The 18,373-nt window shown below is 67.2% G+C and overlaps 1 protein-coding gene across 6 annotated transcripts in view; it reads right to left on the bottom strand.

The window, feature by feature from the left end:
• Window positions 1-18,373, bottom strand: part of KMT2D (lysine methyltransferase 2D) — a 45,871-nt gene that overhangs the window by 19,715 nt on the left and 7,783 nt on the right. For 4 of the 6 annotated variants that reach the window (XM_039514009.1, XM_039514012.1, XM_039514010.1 and 1 more), the window contains exons 5-31: window positions 17,694-17,803; window positions 16,910-17,072; window positions 16,066-16,231; window positions 15,602-15,716; window positions 15,006-15,160; window positions 14,576-14,709; window positions 13,912-14,040; window positions 12,738-13,690; window positions 12,290-12,403; window positions 11,591-11,701; window positions 10,524-10,628; window positions 9,891-10,072; window positions 8,974-9,138; window positions 8,128-8,237; window positions 7,957-8,004; window positions 6,001-6,216; window positions 5,279-5,422; window positions 4,946-5,062; window positions 4,587-4,711; window positions 4,220-4,409; window positions 3,889-3,969; window positions 2,695-2,799; window positions 1,854-2,018; window positions 1,243-1,327; window positions 777-1,021; window positions 297-370; window positions 134-184 (exon numbers count right to left, since the gene is read on the bottom strand). In XM_039514009.1, coding sequence (XP_039369943.1) covers window positions 134-184; window positions 297-370; window positions 777-1,021; window positions 1,243-1,327; window positions 1,854-2,018; window positions 2,695-2,799; window positions 3,889-3,969; window positions 4,220-4,409; window positions 4,587-4,711; window positions 4,946-5,062; window positions 5,279-5,422; window positions 6,001-6,216; window positions 7,957-8,004; window positions 8,128-8,237; window positions 8,974-9,138; window positions 9,891-10,072; window positions 10,524-10,628; window positions 11,591-11,701; window positions 12,290-12,403; window positions 12,738-13,690; window positions 13,912-14,040; window positions 14,576-14,709; window positions 15,006-15,160; window positions 15,602-15,716; window positions 16,066-16,231; window positions 16,910-17,072; window positions 17,694-17,803 — 4,358 coding nt within the window. The remainder of the gene's footprint in view (window positions 1-133; window positions 185-296; window positions 371-776; window positions 1,022-1,242; window positions 1,328-1,853; window positions 2,019-2,694; window positions 2,800-3,888; window positions 3,970-4,219; window positions 4,410-4,586; window positions 4,712-4,945; window positions 5,063-5,278; window positions 5,423-6,000; window positions 6,217-7,956; window positions 8,005-8,127; window positions 8,238-8,973; window positions 9,139-9,890; window positions 10,073-10,523; window positions 10,629-11,590; window positions 11,702-12,289; window positions 12,404-12,737; window positions 13,691-13,911; window positions 14,041-14,575; window positions 14,710-15,005; window positions 15,161-15,601; window positions 15,717-16,065; window positions 16,232-16,909; window positions 17,073-17,693; window positions 17,804-18,373) is intronic. The other 2 variants (XM_039514014.1, XM_039514013.1) reach the window with 2 other exon arrangements.

Here is an 18,373-nt window from a genome sequence, read left to right on the forward strand (position 1 = left end):
GAGGAGGGGCCAGTTGCTCCAGTCTGGGTCCCCGAGAGGCCCAGCCGACGGGGCACCCACTCTGCCAGGCAGGCCAGAGAGGGGCCCCACAAGGCTACTGCCCGTGTCCTGAGCACGTTCCCCCGGCACGTACCTTCTGCACCTTGTTGATGCGATGAGCTGCCCGGTTATCTTTGGCCTTTTGCTGCACAAAAAACAAATCAATTCTCAGGGCGAGGCAGAAAGATCCCCCACGAGCAGGTCGCGCTCGCCGGCCACAGCCCCCAGCGGGGAACGGGCCCGCCCAGGAGACTCACCAAGTAGGGGGCTTTGTCCGGGGCTGGGACCTTTCTCCAGAGCTTCATGATCTGTTTGCAGCGGCTGGACCAGTCTGGGATGGGGACAGAGACTGATGTTACGATCGGCCCCGAATCACCAGCCATGGCAGCCTCCAGCTGGAATCTCTGGAGCATCCAGGGTTTATGTCCCAAGCCCCAGCTGGATCAGGGCAAGCGCGGGACATCCCCCCCAGCCTGGGCTCCCCAAGATGCATTTCCAGGGGCTTCATGCAGCCAATGGAGGCTCACGCCAGAGAGCTCTATGGGTAAAGAGCTTCTTAGCCAATGCAGAAATGTCATGCCAAGAGGACTATGGGCAAGGAACGTCTCCACCAATAGGAGAAAGCACTCAGTGCCCTCATACCAGAGAGGACTATGGGTAAGAGCCAAGACAAGCTGGTCCCTGAGCACCGCTCTCTCCCCCAGGGGGCAGCCAGAGGGGCGAGAGCTGCTGCCTACCTGGGTAATCCTGCTTCAGGCTGGGGAAGTTCATGTTGGCATACAGTACAGGCGAGATGGTGGACAGCTCGCCCAGCTCCTCGTCCTTCTCCCAGCGCTGTAGGCTCCGCTGGTTGTAGGAGAGCCCATCCCCCTCACCCTCCGTGGTCGGGGTGGTGGGTGTGGAGGGGGTGGTGGCAGCCGAGCTGCTGGCCCAGGGGCTCTCGGGCTCGCAGTGGTCTGGGCTGAAGAAGCCACTTCTCTCCCTGCACCGGGGAAAAAGCACATGGTTTGAGTCATCAGGGCTGCGGACAAAGCCCAGGGCACATGCCAGCTGGGACAGATTCCCGCCCCTGGATTGAAGTAGCAGCAGCCCCCAGCTCCTTAGGGACCCGAATTCACCCCATCTTCTGAAGGACCTTGTGCCCTGCCCCTCCCATCCCTCCTAAGGGCACCAGTACTGCCCGCCTAGCACGCACCAACATACCTGTTATCAAGGAACGGGGACTGGCAGACTCCCGAGTAGGACTCCATGGGGACAGCGGAGGAGAGCGAGCCCAGAGAAACACTCCCTGTGAGGGAAGGCAAACCGTGTGGCAGAGAACTGGCAGTGAGAGTCAGAGCCGGCCCCCACAATCCCCAACACCCCCTCCCCCTCCCACCATGCAGCTCCTAGAGCCAAGCCAGGTGAATGCCTAGCTCCTAAAAAGAGTCCTAACACCACTCTCCTCCCCGCTGCCCCCAGGAATCACCCTATTTATTGCACATAGGGAAACTAAGGCATGAGAGGGGTGACCTGCCCACAAATCACATGGCACGTGGTCTATGCAGGAAACAGAACCCAGGAGTCCGGTGCCCCAATGCTGTCCTCCAGCCCCTAGATGGTGCTGCCTCTGCTCAAACCAGGCTGCATAGCAAGGGGCTGGAGATGGGACCATTTGCTCTCCTGTGTCCTGCCAGGAGTAACAGACAGCGCCCCCTGCTGGCCCTCCCTCTCGCAACCTGCCCCAGAGGGCAGCCCTTTCACACCAGGAGTTTTTGGAGGGAGGCTGTAATTTATCAGCCACCCTCGCGCCACACAGGGGATAGACAGGTCACCTTGCAGGAAGGGCCTCTGGGAGAGCTGCGCCCGGTTGGGGTCTCGCCCTCCCATGCCGGCCTCCATCCCTGCCGCCACACAGTTCAGCTGCTGCTCCCGCTCGGCAGAGCCCAGCACGTCCTTGAAGAGCTGCTGGATGTCCTTGCTCTCCATCTTGGGCAATTCTGGGGAAGGAGGAAGATCACAGTGAGCACAGGGCTGAGGAGCTGCACAGCCTTACGCCCCGTGTGCAGATCCACCCTGTCCCATTCTCGCCACCTGCCAGGGCAGAACTGAGGTATAAGACTTCCCCCACACTGTACATCAGTTGCGCAGCTGGAAAAGGAACCCAGGAGTCCTGACTCTCAGTCCCCCCTACTCTAACTACGTGGCCCCACCCCCTCCCAGAGCCCTTTTGAAGCTGATCAAAAGGCACCTGGTGCATGCTGAGAACAGTCTCACCACCATCCCCTGCTTGGTCAGCAGCTGTTCTATGCGACAAGCTGTGGGGACTGATCTCCCCAGACCACCAGGGGCTTCGGCAGAGGGGAGCAAAGGGATCTGACTTGCCCTCCAATCCCTAGGGATCCCTCACAGGACTGAACCACTAGCCTGGGCAAGCCCCTTGCCTTGGGAATAACCCACGACACCCTCTGGGGGAGCTGACACCAGGCTGGCAAGACTCGTTTTGGGCTCCAGTACATGTTTGCTGGGGCCCCACCCCCTCCCATTTCACCCCAGTGACAGACACTTGGGAGGCCCCCTCAGCTTGGGGCCCTGGTTCAACTGTCCCCTTGCCACCCTTCTCGCCAGCCCTGGCTGGCACCGAGGGAGATGTGAGGGGGCGTCCGGCAGCCTGACCTTCTGTGGGGATCTTGTCAAGGTCAGAGCTGAGAGCACCCTCGCCGGGTGTCGCCGGCTTCTCGCTGTCCCCAGGATCCGGAGAACCTTTCGGCTCCTCTGCCCCTGGGAGACAAACACACACGCCACCCACATCACCCCAGCTCAGCACCTGCAGCCAGGGGTGTGCCGCTGGGTATCTTCCTGCCCCATCCCACGCACAGCCCCCAATACGATGGGGGTAGACACGCCATGGGGATGACTGGGCCGTGACCCCCACCCCGTCGGGGGCGGGCGTGCCAGGGCCGTGACCCCCACCCCCACCCCGTCGGGGGCGGGCGTGCCAGGGCCGCGGGTGACCCCCACCCCCACCCCGTCGGGGGCGGGCGTGCCAGGGCGCTGGGTGACCCCCACCCCCCCCCCGTCGCGGGCGGGCGTGCCAGGGCCGTGACCCCCACCCCCACCCCCTCCCTGTCGGGGGCGGGCGTGCCAGGGCCGCGGGTGACCCCCACCCCGTCGGGGCGGGCGTGCCAGGGCCGTGACCCCCACCCCCCCCCCCTCCCCGTCGGGGGCGGGCGTGCCAGGGCCGCGGGTGACCCCACCCCACCTCCCGTCGGGCGGGCGTGCCAGGGCTGTGGGTGACCCCCACCCCCTCCCCGTGGGGGGCGGGCGTGCCCGGGCCGCGGGTGACCCCCCCCCGTAACTGGGAGCCCCCCCTCCTTTCAGCACTCTCCTCCCCTGAAAAGAGTAAGAGCTGAGGGTGATATTCTAGGGTACATCTCTATGGCTCCGAAGGTGGTGGAACCACTCTAGGACTCCAAGCCATAGAGACTCCAGAGTCCTCCAAGACTGACCATAGACGCACCTTGCCTAGATAATAGCCCACAGCCATAGAGCTATGGCTAGAGTGCATGGCTGTGATGGATAGAGTGGCACAGCTCTATGGCCACAGACTGGTTGGAGAATACACTCTAGGCAGGATCTCTATGATCAGGGGAGTTGGTCAACAAGATGGGGAGCTCCAGGCTGGTTGAGGTTATACAAATGAGGTCATGCATATTCAGATATTCAAATAAGAGGGTCACTATTTGCATAACTTTTCTAACTCTCTCTACCAGCCTGCCATAGTGCTGAGTCCTGGGAACATCCCCCAGCCACAGCCCGGATGCCAGCTGCCCCTCCCCACCCGTGGGCAGCCCGGTGGCAGGTGCTCACCTGGGTCCTCAGCCTTCGCTTCCGCCCCTTTCGGGTCCTCCTCTTGGGCCACCAGGGTGCTGCTGTCCATGCTGTCATCCCCTGGGGGGGGGTCACAGGAGGGGGACGCTGAGCCAGCACACGGCCCCTCCCTCCCGTGACACCAGCCCCTTGGCAAGGGTGATCCCCGGCTCCTGGCACTACCTGCCCCAAGGGCTGGCGCTTCCTATACAATCCAGGTGACCATGCCCAGCCCCACAGATCCCTCACCACCAAGCCAAGTCCCACCAGCCAGCCCTGCACCCTGCCAACCTCCACCCAGAAGCCAAGGACGTCTCTGCAGCCCCCTTACCTTTCAGATGGGCAGGGGTCTCCTTCCCATCTCCAGGCACCCTCTGGAGTGTTCCGGGCACCCCAGGGTCCACCCTGGGTCTGGGAGCACCCTGGCCAAAGGGGGGGCAGGCAGCTCCATCCCCCACACCCCCCGCGGCCAGCAGGGCCTTCCGGCTCAGGTCCATGAGCGCCTTCCCAAAGAACGCTTCCTGCCGAAGGAGTGGGGAAGGGGACGGGAGGGAGCCAGGGGACACGTAACAGAGTTAACAGAGGAGCCAGACCCCTTCCCCACCTCTCTGCCCAATGAAGCTCCCCCACTCTCCCCTCCCCCTCCGCCCCCAGCAGCGGGAGCTGACACGTCCCTGTCCCGCCGCAGCCTGGCTTACCTGGAGGTAGGCAGGGAACATATCCTCCAACTTGCTCTTCTTCCTGCCTCGGCGTTTCTTCTTCTCGTCCCCCTCCGTGGCGCCCTGCTCCGCAGCGCCCTCCACAGGGATCTCCGCCGGCGCCCCTGTGAACAGTAGCTGCCGTTACTTCCACCCTCCTCAGGAGCCTGGAGACATGGGGCCCTCCTGGAATGAGCCAAGCCTCGGGCGGGGGTTTCCCCATTGCCGCCCCGCCTCCCTCCATGAGATCCCCAGAACTAAGGGGGGCGGGAGGCAGTGTGTTCTGTCCCAGCTGCACCCCGCGACACAGAGGTTAATGCCAGAGGGCCAGGCACTGCTGGGGCGCATGCGACTCCTACCGTCCTCCGGATGCCCCTCGGCGCTCAGCACCTCGCGGCAGGCCTCCACCAGCGCTGCCGAGCCCTTCTTCAGCCGGGTATGGGACTTCCGCTGCCGCACCATGAACCCGCCGATCCCTGTGGGGGGCAGAGGAGCGGGGGGCGGTTACAGGGGGAGGCCTCAGCCCCGCTTGCCCAGGGTGGCTTCACTCCACAGAGCCCAGGGCACCCTCCGGCTCCCACCCTGATGGGCTATATCCAGCGGGACGGCTCCGTCAGCCACCATGGACAAGGCTCGGAAGAGCCCAGCCGATTCGCCATCCCACCGTCATGGATCAGCGCGGGAGCACTCACCGGGGCGGTAGGGCTTCCGCTTCCTCTTCTTGCACTCCTCCGAATCCTCCAGCCCCTTCCCCGAGTCCACGTCGGCCCCCCCGTCCCGGTCGGGGCTGGCGGCAGCTTCCAGCTTGATCTCACACTCCATGTGCTCCACGCCCACTGCGCACGGGAGGGGACGAGACATCAGAGCAGGACTCCCCCCAGCGGCGGAGGAAAAGTCACCTGACAATCCAGACCCCCTCCCAAACCTACAGCCAGCCCCACACATTGCTAGCCGAGCTGTGCCCCTTCTCCGCACGACACTGCCCCTGCAGGAGCCGGTTCAGCCCATCAGTGACAGGGGGCCCCCTGGGTACCCCGCTCTCTGGAGCATCCTCCCCCCGCCAGCCGTGGGCCCCTGAAAGCCAGCAGCCACCCAGCTGGGCCCAGCAACAGCTTCCCCCCACCCCACCCCACCCCACGCAGTTCTCCCCTCCCCGGGCGAGTCTCTCCCTCTCACACCTGCCCCCCCGCGCTAGAGGCTCCCAGCTGCAGCCTCCTCTGGACACAGCGTAGGGCCCACCCCTCACAGCGCCCTGAGCAGAGACCTGCCCTCCCAGGCACTGCGAGAGCTCTCGGGTCGGTGGGTTCCTGAGTGCTGAGCAGGCCTCCTGGCTCCCCTCCGAGCGCAGGCAGCAGGCACCCGCGCACCGCGCCAGCCGGCGGTGGGGAGCGGGGGCCGCGGGAGGGGAGCGCACCTTCACCCTTCAGCAGGTCGTCCCCGTCCAGATCCCCGTCCTTCTTCTCGTCCGTGCCCAGGGGGTCGCCCCCCTCCAGGCCCCCCTCCCCATTCAGGGTGCCCAGCCGGGTCTTGCGCTGCCTGCGCTTGTGCAGGGGGGACATGGCCAGGTTGCGCAGCACGGCCATGCCGGTCTCCGTCAGCCAGACGCCTTCGAAGCGGAAATACTGGGGCTCTGCGGGGGGAGGGGGCAGGGCCAAACGACAGAGTTAGGAGCACACACTCTCCAGGCTGGCCTAGGCAGGAGGCCTGGGTTCTATTCCCGGCTCTGCACTGACCCACTGGGAGACCTCAGGCCAGTCCCTGAGCCTCTCTGTGCCCTTGGTCTCGCCCGTTCAGACTGGGAGCTCTTCAAGGCAAGAGAGACTCCCTGCCCCCCTGCTCCATCTACTGGATTCCACAACACTCCCTCGGGCCGGGAACGGAACCCAGGAGTCCTGGCTCCCAGCCCTAACCGCTAGACCCCCCCCTCTTCTCTCAAGCCGGGAACGGAACCCAGGAGTCCTGGCTCCCAGCCCTAACCGCTAGACCCCCCCCTCTTCTCTCGAGCCGGGAACGGAACCCAGGAGTCCTGGCTCCCAGCCCTAACCGCTAGACCCCCCCCTCTTCTCTCAAGCCAGGAACGGAACCCAGGAGTCCTGGCTCCCAGCCCTAACCGCTAGACCCCCCCCCCCTTCTCTCAAGCCAGGAACGGAACCCAGGAGTCCTGGCTCCCAGCCCTAACCGCCAGCACCCCCCCACCTTCTCTCTAGCCTGGAACGTAACCCAGGAGTCCTGGCTCCCAGCCCTAACCGCTATACCCCCCCCTCTTCTCTCAAGCCAGGAACGGAACCCAGGAGTCCTGGCTCCCAGCCCTAACCGCTAGACCCCCCCCCTCTTCTCTCAAGCCAGGAACGGAACCCAGGAGTCCTGGCTCCCAGCCCTAACCGCTAGACCCCCCCCTCTTCTCTCAAGCCGGGAACGGAACCCAGGAGTCCTGGCTCCCAGCCCTAATCGCTAGACCCCCCCCTCTTCTCTCAAGCCGGGAACGGAACCCAGGAGTCCTGGCTCCCAGCCCTAATCGCTATACCCCCCCCTCTTCTCTCAAGCCAGAACGGAACCCAGGAGTCCTGGCTCCCAGCCCTAACCGCTAGACCCCCCCCTCTTCTCTCAAGCCGGGAACGGAACCCAGGAGTCCTGGCTCCCAGCCCTAACCGCTAGACCCCCCCCTCTTCTCTCAAGCCGGGAACGGAACCCAGGAGTCCTGGCTCCCAGCCCTAACCGCTAGACCCCCTCTCTTCTCTCAAGCCGGGAACGGAACCCAGGAGTCCTGGCTCCCAGCCCTAACCCCTAGACCCCTCTTCTCTCAAGCCGGGAACGGAACCCAGGAGTCCTGGCTCCCAGCCCTACCCGCTAGACCCTCTCTTCTCTCAAGCCGGGAACGGAACCCAGGAGTCCTGGCTCCCAGCCCTAACCGCTAGACCCCCCCCCCTTCTCTCAAGCCGGAACGGACCCCCGGAGTCCTGGCTCCCAGCCCTAACCGCTAGACCCCCCCCTCTTCTCTCAAGCCGGGAACGGAACCCAGGAGTCCTGGCTCCCAGCCCTAACCGCTAGACCCCCCCCTCTTCTCTCAAGCCGGGAACGGAACCCAGGAGTCCTGGCCTCTGCAGCACACCCCTCCCTGGGAAGAAGGTGACGCAGCCCCAGCGAGCCCGACTCGTCTCAAGCACAGGCAGGGCTCAGCCCCCCCATGGCAGCTTCTTCCTTCCAGCTGGGAGAGGGACGGACCCTCCTGTGCCCCCCAGGCTGAGGGCCCGGTTCAGCCAGAGGCCCTTCGAGGGGACAGGGTGTGGGGCATGTGCTGGAACCCCCAGTGGGGCAGCGAGTGCAGCTCGGTCACGGGGTGGAGAGCGGGTCCCCTTCTCCACATGCTTACCCGGCTCCTTGATCTTCACTGGGATGATCTCTGGGGGGGCCACTGGAACTGGGGAGGGAAACACACAGTGGTGGGTCCCCACGGCTCCCTGGCCCACTCCCCCCGCTCAGCGCCCCCCCTCCCTGCGGCCCCAAGCACCTGCCTCCCGGCGCAGGGGAGGCATGGACCTACCGACTGGCTTGACCACGTAGGGCTGGCAGGAGCTGCAGTCGAAGCCCTCGTCTGCCGCCTGTTCCACCTCCTCCTCCGTGAAGAGATTGTTGCACACGGCATGGAGCCACCTGGGGGGGCAGGGATGGGTAAGGGACGGGGCGCAGCGTGGGGACAGGCGTTTGGCTCAGGAACTCCCTTCAATGCAGGTCGGATCCGCTGGACCGGCCCAGGGCGTCAGAGCTCTGCTGCTCCCAGAGGCACCCCCACATTAAGCCCGAGCGCCCCGGGGAACCCTCCCAGTGCCTGTGCTTGGGACGTCGCTCTGTAGGGGGGGCCCAGCCCAAACAGGGAGCTCTTCAGGGACTAGCAACTCTGGTCTGTCGGCTGGACCCCCCTACGGCAGGGTCAGGGCCCTGAGCACAGCCCCATGTGTCCCCCCCGAGGCAGAACCCTGCTCCGGATCTGTTACACCTTTCAGAGACCTTTCAAAAAAATAACCCACCCAAGAATCTGCAGAGAGCCTGAAACAAGAGCTCCTGGAGGCATGAACTGACCTGACTCCTCGCAAAGGCTCTTGACTCTGAAACCTAACGGTGCCACGGGGGGCATATCGAGCAGTGAAGGTGTGTGCCAGTGTGGATTAGGGCTAAGGAGCAGGGATTAGGAGGGCATATTTCACTGGCCCAGAATTCCCAGAGTCAGGGGCCAGCCACAGTGTTTAGGCCCAGATTGCACGAAGCAAGGGGGCTTGGCACGGGCTCCACACCGACTGCGGTGTCAGGCCCCTAGGAGATGCTATGGCAGCCGGGTGCAGCCCCATGGCTAGCTCCCCCTTCCCCCGGGGAGACAGGGGCTGGGCCTCACCGGTCGCAGTGCCTGCACTGGATGAGCAGGTCGTCTTCCACGTACTTCACCCGGCAGACGGGGCAGGTGACAAGGCTGGCGCAGGGGGCGCAGTGCGTGTAGTTGTTCTGCCACTCACAGTGGAACCCAGGGGAGCCCGCCCCACACTGCACACAGCACACGCACCTACCAGAGAGACGGGTCAGCAGCAGCACCCCACTTCATCCCCTCCATGCCCCCCGCCCACGTCTCTGAGAGCCCCTGCCTGCCCCACGAGAGCCCCCAGCCACTGCCCGTCTCATGCCGCACTGCCCCCGCCAGCCTGCCCCTCCCGCACTGCCTGTCTCATGCTGAACTGCCCCCCCGCCGGCCTGGCTGCCCCCGCCCGCCCAGCCACTGCCCGTCTCACGCCGCACTGCCCCCGCCAGCCTGCCCTCCCGCACTGCCTGTCTCATGCTGAACTGCCCCCGCCGGCCTCGCTGCCCCGCCCGCCCATTCACTGCCCGTCTCATGCCGCACTGCCGCCCCGCAGCCTGCCCCTCACGCACTGCCTGTCGCATGCTGACCTGCCCCCGCGCCGGCCTGGCTGCCCCCGCCCGCCCAGCCACTGCCCATCTCACGCCGCACTGCCCCACGCCAGCCTGCCCTCCCGCACTGCCTGTCTCATGCTGAACTGTGTCCCCGCCGGCCTGGCTGCCCCCGCCCGCCCAGCCACTGCCCGTCTCATGCTGCACTGCCCCCCCGCCGGCCTGCCCACCTACCCCACTGAGAGCCCCCCATTCCCTGCGCGTCCCATGGAGCACTGCACCCGCACCCCAAGCCTGGGCCCCACTGCACACAGAGAGAGACGGATCAAGTCGGGGGTCAGAACAGGCCCCCCCTGCCCTTGGCAAGTCCCACGGCATCGCTCCCCCCTGGCTTGGGGCCCTGGCTCTCACCACTGGCACTTCCAGCCGCCCTTGGGCACAGTGTGCAGCGGCGGGTCCAGGCAGTAGGTGTGGTAGCTGATGTCGCAGTCGTCGCAGAGCAGCAGGCGCGAGGGGTCCGAGGCCTTTCCGCACACCTCGCAGACGATGCACTCCACGCAGCGCCAGCCCTTCAGCAGCATCACCTTGGTGATCTGGGGAGCACAGCGGGGCCGGCACGTGAGGGGCGGGGAGGGGAGCCCTGCCCCCTGCAGGGCTGGCACGGGGAGGGGAGCCCCGCCCCCCCCACAGGGCTGGCACGGGGAGGGGAGCCCCGCCCCCCCCACAGGGCTGGCACGGGGAGGGGAGCCCCGCCCCCCCCACAGGGCTGGCACGGGGAGGGGCAGGGAGGATCAATGGGCACAGAGGTCACACCCCGGCCCAGGGCACCAGACCCAGGGCAGAGAGGAAGGAGCGCCGGAGGCTCAGGCACGCAGCCTGCGGGACCTGCTCTAGGGACCCCAGCCCCACGCTGGAAGGGGCCCAGTGGAACTGGCAGCTGAGGGGAGAACCCGGGTGCAGGGGGAGAGCTGCTCCCAAAGGTGCCCCAGGGCAGGGGGCCCAGACTGGGGCTTGAGGGATCCAGCGCCTCCCACTCCGCCTTACCTTGCTGTTGACGCAGTAGGGGTGGTAGCACTGGGAGCACTGGGAGCAGGCCAGGAGGTGCCCCTCCGCCCCACGCCCGAAGCTGCCGCACACCACGCACATGTCCTGCGGCGAGAGGCAGACGTCGGGGGGCTGGGCAGAGAGACAGAGCCCCCGGCCAAGCCCAGAACTCGGCTCCTCCCCTCCTCTGGCCCTAGCCCGGAACCCGGTTCTCCCCCTCGGCCCAAGCCCGGAACCCGACTCTCCCTCCTTCCCTCCCTCCCCCCCGGGCCAAGCCCGGAACCCGACTCCCTCCCCCGGGCCAAGCCCGGAACCCAGCTCCTCCCCCACCCCTGGCCAAGCCCGGAACCCGGCTCCTCCCCCACCCCCGGCCAAGCCCGGAACCCAGCTCTCCCACCTTCCCTCCTCCCCCGGCCGAGCCCAGAACCCGGCTCCCTCCCCCACCCCCGGGCCAAGCCCGGAACCCGGCTCCTCCCCCACCCCCGGCCAAGCCCGGAACCCGGCTCCTCCCCCACCCCCGGCCAAGCCCGGAACCCAACTCTCCCCCCCGGCCGAGCCCAGAACCTGACTCTCCCCTTCCCTCCCTCCCCGGGCCAAGCCCGAACCCAGCTCCCCCTTCCCGGCCAAGCCCGGAACCCCGCTCTCCCACCTTCCCTCCTCCCCCGGCCGAGCCCAGAACCCGGCTCCTCCCACTCCCGAGCCCTGAACCCAGCTCTCCCCTTCTCCCCAGGCCAAGCCCGAACTCGGCTCCTCCCCACCCCCAGCCAAGCCCGGAAGTCGGCTCCTCCCACCCCGGCCAAGCCCAGAACTCGGCTCCTCCTCCTCTGGCCCTAGCCTGGAACCCACTCCCCCTCGGCCCAAGCCCGAACCCAGCTCTCCCCTTCTCCCCCAGGCCGAGCCCGAACTCGGCTCCTCCCCACCCCAGCCAAGCCCGGAAGTCGGCTCCTCCCCACCCCGGCCAAGCCCAGAACTCGGCTCCTCCCCTCCCCCTGGCTGAGCCCGGAACCCGGTTCCATCCCCCTCCCCCGAACCCCCGTCGTCCCGGTGAGGCCCATCTGCTCCCCCACCGGCATGAGGACGAATTTGTCCGTGTTGGAGAAAAGCACCACAGTGTTCTGCATGGTGTCGTCCTCCTCCTCGTCATCCTCCTTGCTGGGGGAGCTGTCGATATCCGCTAGCTGGGGGAGCAGGCGAGACAGGGTGAACACGTCACCGACAGAGCAGGCACAGACCCCCCCACCCCCGCACCGAGCCGGGCCCCCCAGGGGCAACGCTCAGTGCCAATCCGGCCAGCTGAACCAGAGATGGAAGCACCAGGTTCCCCCTGCAAGGCTGGGGAGGGGCCTGGCTTAGACGCTGGGGGAGAAGGATGTGCTGCAGCACCCCCAGCCCATAAGGGGAAAGGCCCTGTGCCCCCTCTCCCCAGCCAGTCCCCGGAGCTCATCAAACCCAGAGCCCCGTGGAGGCATGTCCCCGCCCAAAGCCAGCCTGGGATCTGAGCCAGCGCCCCCCACCCAACCAATCCTGCCGACTGCCCAACGGAGTGACGCTACCAGTTCTGCTTTGAGCCACTGGGGGGTCAGAGCCCATCAACACAAGGCTCCTGGGGGTCACTCGCCAACCCCAACGCCCCAGCTACCAGGAGTGGCCTGGGCCCCCCACAGACCCCACCCTGGGGAGCGAAGGGACCCACAGCAGCCGCTTCCAAGGGCCGGGGGGGGGGGGCAACGCAGGGACGCAGAACCCTCCCCCCAGCCCAGCCTTACCGCGAGGGTCTCAATGGACGAGGTGGTTGACTTCAGCCGAGCTCGGCCCCGGCCCCGGCCCCCCTGGGTCCCGCCTCGGGGGCGCCTCCTCCCTGGGAAGCTGCTGCTGCGACCCTAGGGCCGAGGGGAGGGCGGGTTACAGCAACACCCAGGCTCCCCAGAGCCAGGGGACCTGCTCCAGCTGGCACGGCCCCCTGCCCACTCCAGGGGGCACCAGGAGATGGCACCACCCCCGGGACTCGCGGGCGGGGCGGGACCCACGGGGCTACCCCTATTCCCCCTTGTCCCCACCCGGCACCCCCGGGGATGGCAGGGGCCAGCCTGACTCAGCTGGGCAGGGGGTGTCAGACTGGGCTGGGCTGGCGCAAGCATGTGGTGAAAGGGTGCCCAGAGCCAGGCCCGATCCTGGTGCTCCCCCCCGCCTGCCCATACCCGGTCCCCCCCTTACCTGCTTGAGGCGGGAGCGCCCCGGGGAGCTGCGCCGACGCCCCTTCTCCCCCTCGCCCTTGGCCCCGGCGCCCGGCTCGAAGAGCAGCGAGTCGTCCGTCTCGGCCAGCGAGTCGGTGCAGTGGGGCAGGGAGCTGGCGTCGTCCTTCTGCAGGCTGTCGGCGGAGGTCATGCCGAGCTCCATGGAGAGCGAGCCCCCGCCCTCGGGGTCGGGAGAGCCCAGCAGGGGCTCCGAGCCGGGGAAGCTGCTTCGCGTGTCGCCCTGGCTCAGGTTGGAGATCTCGTTGACGATGTCCGACTTGATGAGGGTGGGGCGGGGCCGCAGGACGGGGGGCTCGGGGCCCACTTCCTCCCCACGCTCCAGCAGCTTCCCGCCCGTCCCATACACCTCCATCGGGGTGGCCGGGCCCAGCTCCTCGTGCTCCAGCAGCATGGGGGACCCCTTGAGCTCGCTGGTGAAGCTGACCGGGGTCTGGCTGGACTCAGGGTCCCCCCCGCCCCGGCTCTCCTCCAGCCCATCCTCGCTCAGCTGGGGAGAGCATCGCCCCGCAGCCCCTGCCTGCTCCAGCCCAGCGGCTGCCTCCTCCTCTTCCTCCCCCGCCAAGCCTGGGAACGGCCCCAGAGCCACAGCTGGGGTGGGCTGGACGCCATCCCCCGCAGGGCTGGCCAGGGACCCCACCTCGCCCCCTGCCGTGTCCATCCCCTCCTCTTCCCCACACTCCATCGCTTCCCTGGGCTGCGGGGGGCACAGCTGGGGGGCTGCAGGGGGCGTCTCTGTCCGGGGTGGGGAGGCGGCAGCAGGCTCCTTCTCCGTGGGGGGCTGGGAGCTGCCCGCAGGCTCCAGCGGGGCCGCGGTGATGGCAGGGGGTCCTGCTGGCTGCGTGGGGGCCACTTCCTCTTTGGCATCCAGTGGCGGCTCCTCGGGGCAGGCGGGCGACGTGGCAACGGGGGGGTCTGGGGAGAGAATCAAGGGGGACGGTCACTCTCGGGGGGGTGCAGAACCCCCAGCCCCCGGAGGGTTAATAGCGCCCCACGTCATTGGGGGGCTCGGAGCCTACCAGAGGGCCCAACTCCCAGAATGCTCTGGGGCAGCCTTGGCCAGCTGCCCCCTCCCCCCAGACAATGGCAGAGCTCACAGATCCACCCCCAGGGGTGTTCGTGGGGCACCCCCTCACCTGGGGGGGCTGGGGGTGGGGCTGGTGGTTCAGGGTCTGTCTCGGGGGGTGTCGGCTCCGTCGCCTCGTCCTTAGCAGGTGCTGCTGGGCCTGGCGTCTCCTCCGGCTCCTCCGCCTCTGGAGCGGGACCTGGGGGACAGGACGGCTGGTTGTGGGGGGGCAGGAGGGGGAGACCCCTGCCTCGCCCACCCCCCCGGATCTGCAGGCCCAACTGCAGCGCCCAGCAACCGCAGGCCAAGCAGCGCCACCTAGTGCCCTTTGGCAGGCAGCGCAGGGCCACTGGGCTCTGCCGGGGCTCCCACCCCCACCCTCGGGATGGGGGCGCAGCCTGGGGGACACTCAAACACCCCACCTGCCCACGTTGCCTGGGCTCCAGCCTCTCTGCAGGGCCACCCAGTCAGAGGCAAATACGACCACTGGCTTAAAGAAGGGGAGAAACTGAGGCACGGGGGGAGGGACCGGCCATGGTCACGCAGCAGCTCAGTGCTGGAGCTGGGAACAGACGCCAGGGCCCTTGGCTCTCACCACAGGGATCCTTCCTCCCAGCCGGTGGTGAAGAGGCAGATAGACACTCCTGGCCCCAAGGAGTAATTCTGACAGCCCACGCTGGGGTCAGGGCCCCCCCCATGCTGTGGGGCCGGCGTGGGGTGGGGCATGCGCTCACCTCGTGGTTTGGCTTCACACTCCGAGGGCATCTCTTCCTGGGGCACGGCCCCGTCCGGCTGCGGGTGCTTCTGCTGCCCTTGACACGCCCGGCAGGTGGAACCCCCTGCCGCGTCGCTGTCCGGGGGCAAGGGCCTGGGGGATGAGCCACATGAGGAGTGTCAGAGCCCCTGACCCACCCGGCCGGCCAGAGATGCTGTGAGGATTGGGGGGCTGGGGAGGAGGGATCCTCCCCCCCCGGCCCCCACACTGGAGCTGCAGCTAGAACACACCCTGGACCCCCGAGCACCCACGGCCCCTCCCCTGGCACCTGCTGCACTGGGCTCAGCAGCTTATAACGGGGGGGGCTATCCGGCACGGCCAGGCCCAGACCCTCCTGCCCCCCGGCAGGACCCCCATGCAGTTCCCAGGGGACCCCCTTTGCAACTCACTTCTGGCAGCTCTGGCAGCGCCGCGCAGCATCGGTGCCTCCCGCCGCGCTCCGCTGCCGCTGGCACCCTTCACACACCGAGTAGTTCTCATACCAGTGGCACCCGGGGTCGAGCGCCGCTGGCCGCGACCCACAGTCGGAGCACACCCGGCAGTTCTGCAGGGAGACAGACAGTCAGGGGGGCTGGCTGGCTCAGATGGCAGAGAATGTGGCATGGGGCCTTCCCCCTCTAGGGGGCAGTGGATCTGATCTGACCCCAAGGCATGGGGACTGGCTGGCTCAGTGGGATGGGGGAACGGGGCATTTCCCCTCTGGGTGGCACCAGCTCTGACCTGGCCCCAGGGCAGGAGTGGGGGACTGGCTGGCTCAGGGTCGGTGTCGTGCAGGGATTTCTTCCCCTTGGATTATGGGGGAAGTGGGCCTGGGAAAGCCTAGGGGTCCTGGTCCCGGTCCCTCCCCCTGGCATCAGGTGAAGCAAAGCAGGGTCGGCTCTGTGGGACGAGCTGCCAGGGCCCCAGAGCAGATGCCACCCTGACAGTCAGCCAGGCCCGTCCTCCCCGAGGCACCCCCTGCAGGCAATGCAGGTGTGGGGCCCACCTTGCACTTCCAGGAGTCCGTGGGAAGGCTCTCGATGGCCGGCTTCAAGCAGAACGTGTGGTAGCCCTTATCACAGGCCTCGCACACCAGCATCATGGAGTCCGCGCCGGGCTGTCTGCAGGGAAGACGCTGCTGTCAGACAAGCCCCAGGCCCCTCGCAGACCGAGTGCCGCCCCAGCCTCCCCACAGCTCTCTGGAGAGAGCAACGCTGAGGATAAAACCCAGGAGTCCAGACTCCCAGCCCCCCGCCTCTGACCCACTAGACTCCCCCCACCCCCACCACCTCTGGGGACAGAACCCAGGAGTCCTGGCTCCCAGGCCCCATCCCTGCTGTAACCCACTACACCCCACTCCTCTCGAAGAGCCGGGGATAGAACCCAGGAGTCCTGGCTCCCAGCCCTCCCCTAGACCAGGAAGGCTGGTGCGGGTCACACAGGGCCCTTGCCCAGGATTTTGCCACCTACCTGCACGTTTGGCAGACTTTGCACTCGGGGCACTGCCAGCCGGAGCGCTTGCGCGGCGTGACGGGGACGTCCAGGCAGGTGCCGTGGTAGTGCAGCCCACAGCTGGTGCAGAAGAGCAGGTCGCGCAGGTCCCCCGGCCCGTCACAAACCATGCATCGCGAGTCCTCTGGGGGTGGGGGGCAGGGAGTCAGGGAAACAAGCCCTCCTGCACCCGCACTGCCCGGGATGCCAAGCCTCTTCCCCCCACCCAAAGCCCTGTGCCACAGACCCTGCCCACCCCCTAGGGCTTCCCCCTGGCTAGCAGCATCCTCAGCCCCCCACAACCCACCCTCTCCGTCAAGGATCTCACAGCACCTCCCCGACATCCACTTGGACCCCCAGCTCCACCATCACAGCAGTGACAGATCCAGGAAGAGAACCCAGGAGTCCTGGCTCCCAGCCCCTTCCCACCCACTCTAACCACTAGACCCCATTCCGCTACCTGAGTCCTGGCTCCCAGCCCCCCTGCTCTTACCACTAGACCCCCACTCCCATCCCAGAGCTGGGATAGAACCCAGGAGTCCTGGCTCCCAGCCCCCTGCTCTTACCACTAGACCCCCACTCCCCTCCCAGAGCTGGGATAGAACCCAGGAGTCCTGGCTCCCAGCCCCCTGCTCTTACCACTAGACCCCCACTCCCCTCCCAGAGCTGGGATAGAACCCAGGAGTCCTGGCTCCCAGCCCCCTGCTCTTACCGCTAGACCCCACTCCCCCAGCTCCTTATCCCTCCAAAACTCCACCAACCCAGTGGCAGAGGTGCCCTCAAGCAGCCCCGTCCCTGCCCTTCTTCACGGGGCGGCACCTACCCATCTGCACCGCCTCGGCCACGTGCTCCGGGCACAGGAGCCGGAGGGTTTTCATGGACTGGAAGGAGCCGCTGGCCGCCGCGCACGGGAAGTGGTAGTGCCGCGGACACCCCTCCGAGTGGCACTGAATGGTAGCACCCATCCTCTGACAGTGTTCACATTTCTGAAAGCAGCAGAGACCCCAGCTCAGATTAGAGACGCGGATGGATGGAGGCTCCGCCGGGGCGATCCCCAAGAGCCCACCAGCCCCCATATGCGGCCACCTCTGGGGTGAGGTGTGGCAGCAGCTGAGAGCTACGAAGCAACATGAGGCAAGAATCCCTCATCTGGAGCGGAGATGCAGCCACCTCTGGGGTGGGACATAGCAGCTGCTCGCACAGCGATCGCTCACTCAGCACAGATACGCAGACACCCCTGAGGGGAGCGGGGCAGCTGATTAACAGCCTGACAGTTTAGGACAGGAAGTGAAGGAGAAGCCCTTAGGCGGGGTAAATGCAAACCCCCCTTTGGTGTTGGCCCAGGAGGCCAGGGTTCATGCCGAGAGCCCCGGGGGCAGGGCCTCACTTTTCCACCTCTTATGGGGGACAGGGCCTGAAGCAGCACCAGGACCCGACCCTTCCTCAGAGGTTTCCCCTCCCGGGGGGGCACTGGGTCACCTCTGCTCAGCCAGACGCCCCACATGAGCGCAGGCCAAGGGGTCACCCCCCCCCACGGCCACCCCAATGCCAGGGGGCCTGCAGGCCCTCCCTCCCCTTCCATTTGCTCACCCCCCCGGCCCCCTCACCTGCGAGATCCCTGAGAAAACAGCTTTGTCCACCTGGCTCAGCCCGGCTCCGGCCTGTGGCTGCACCCCCGCCGACCAGGCAGCGCACCAGTGGTGGGCCCAGCAGTGCCCTGCCAGGGGAGGCAAGGGGTTAATGGGGGGGACTCGGTAGGAGCCCCCCCCTCCTTCTCCAAACTCGGCCAGCGGGCGGGGAGCCCTCCACAGAGCCCGCTCGGGACCCCACTGAGGGGCACAGAGCGCCTGAAAAGGAAGGAGACGCCCGCGCTCCACAGCAGCCTTTGCGCTTGGGTCCCTGGGCGGGGGGGCACTGGCAGAACGACGGGGTGTGAGAGGCTAAGGCTGGGTTGGCAGGGGCAGCAGGGGCACCAGTACAGCTGGGGCAGCAGGGCACCAGTACGGGGAGGAGCCTAGGCGGAGGCGGCAGGGCACCAGTACAGCTGGGGCGCTAGGGCTGGGGCAGCAGGGGCACCAGTACAGCTGGGGCGCTAGGGCTGGGGCAGCAGGGGCACCAGTACAGCTGGGGCGCTAGGGCTGGGGCAGCAGGGGCACCGGTGCGGGGAGCCTAGGCGGAGGCAGGGGCACCAGTACAGCTTGGGGGCCTAGGCAGGGGCATCCGGGGCACCAGTACAGCTGGGGGCAGGAGCGCTAGGGCTGGGGCAGCAGGGGCACCAGTACGGGGC

The sequence above is a fragment of the Mauremys reevesii genome, linkage group 25, assembly GCF_016161935.1.
Source record: "Mauremys reevesii isolate NIE-2019 linkage group 25, ASM1616193v1, whole genome shotgun sequence".
NCBI classification, from domain to species: Eukaryota; Metazoa; Chordata; order Testudines; family Geoemydidae; genus Mauremys; species Mauremys reevesii.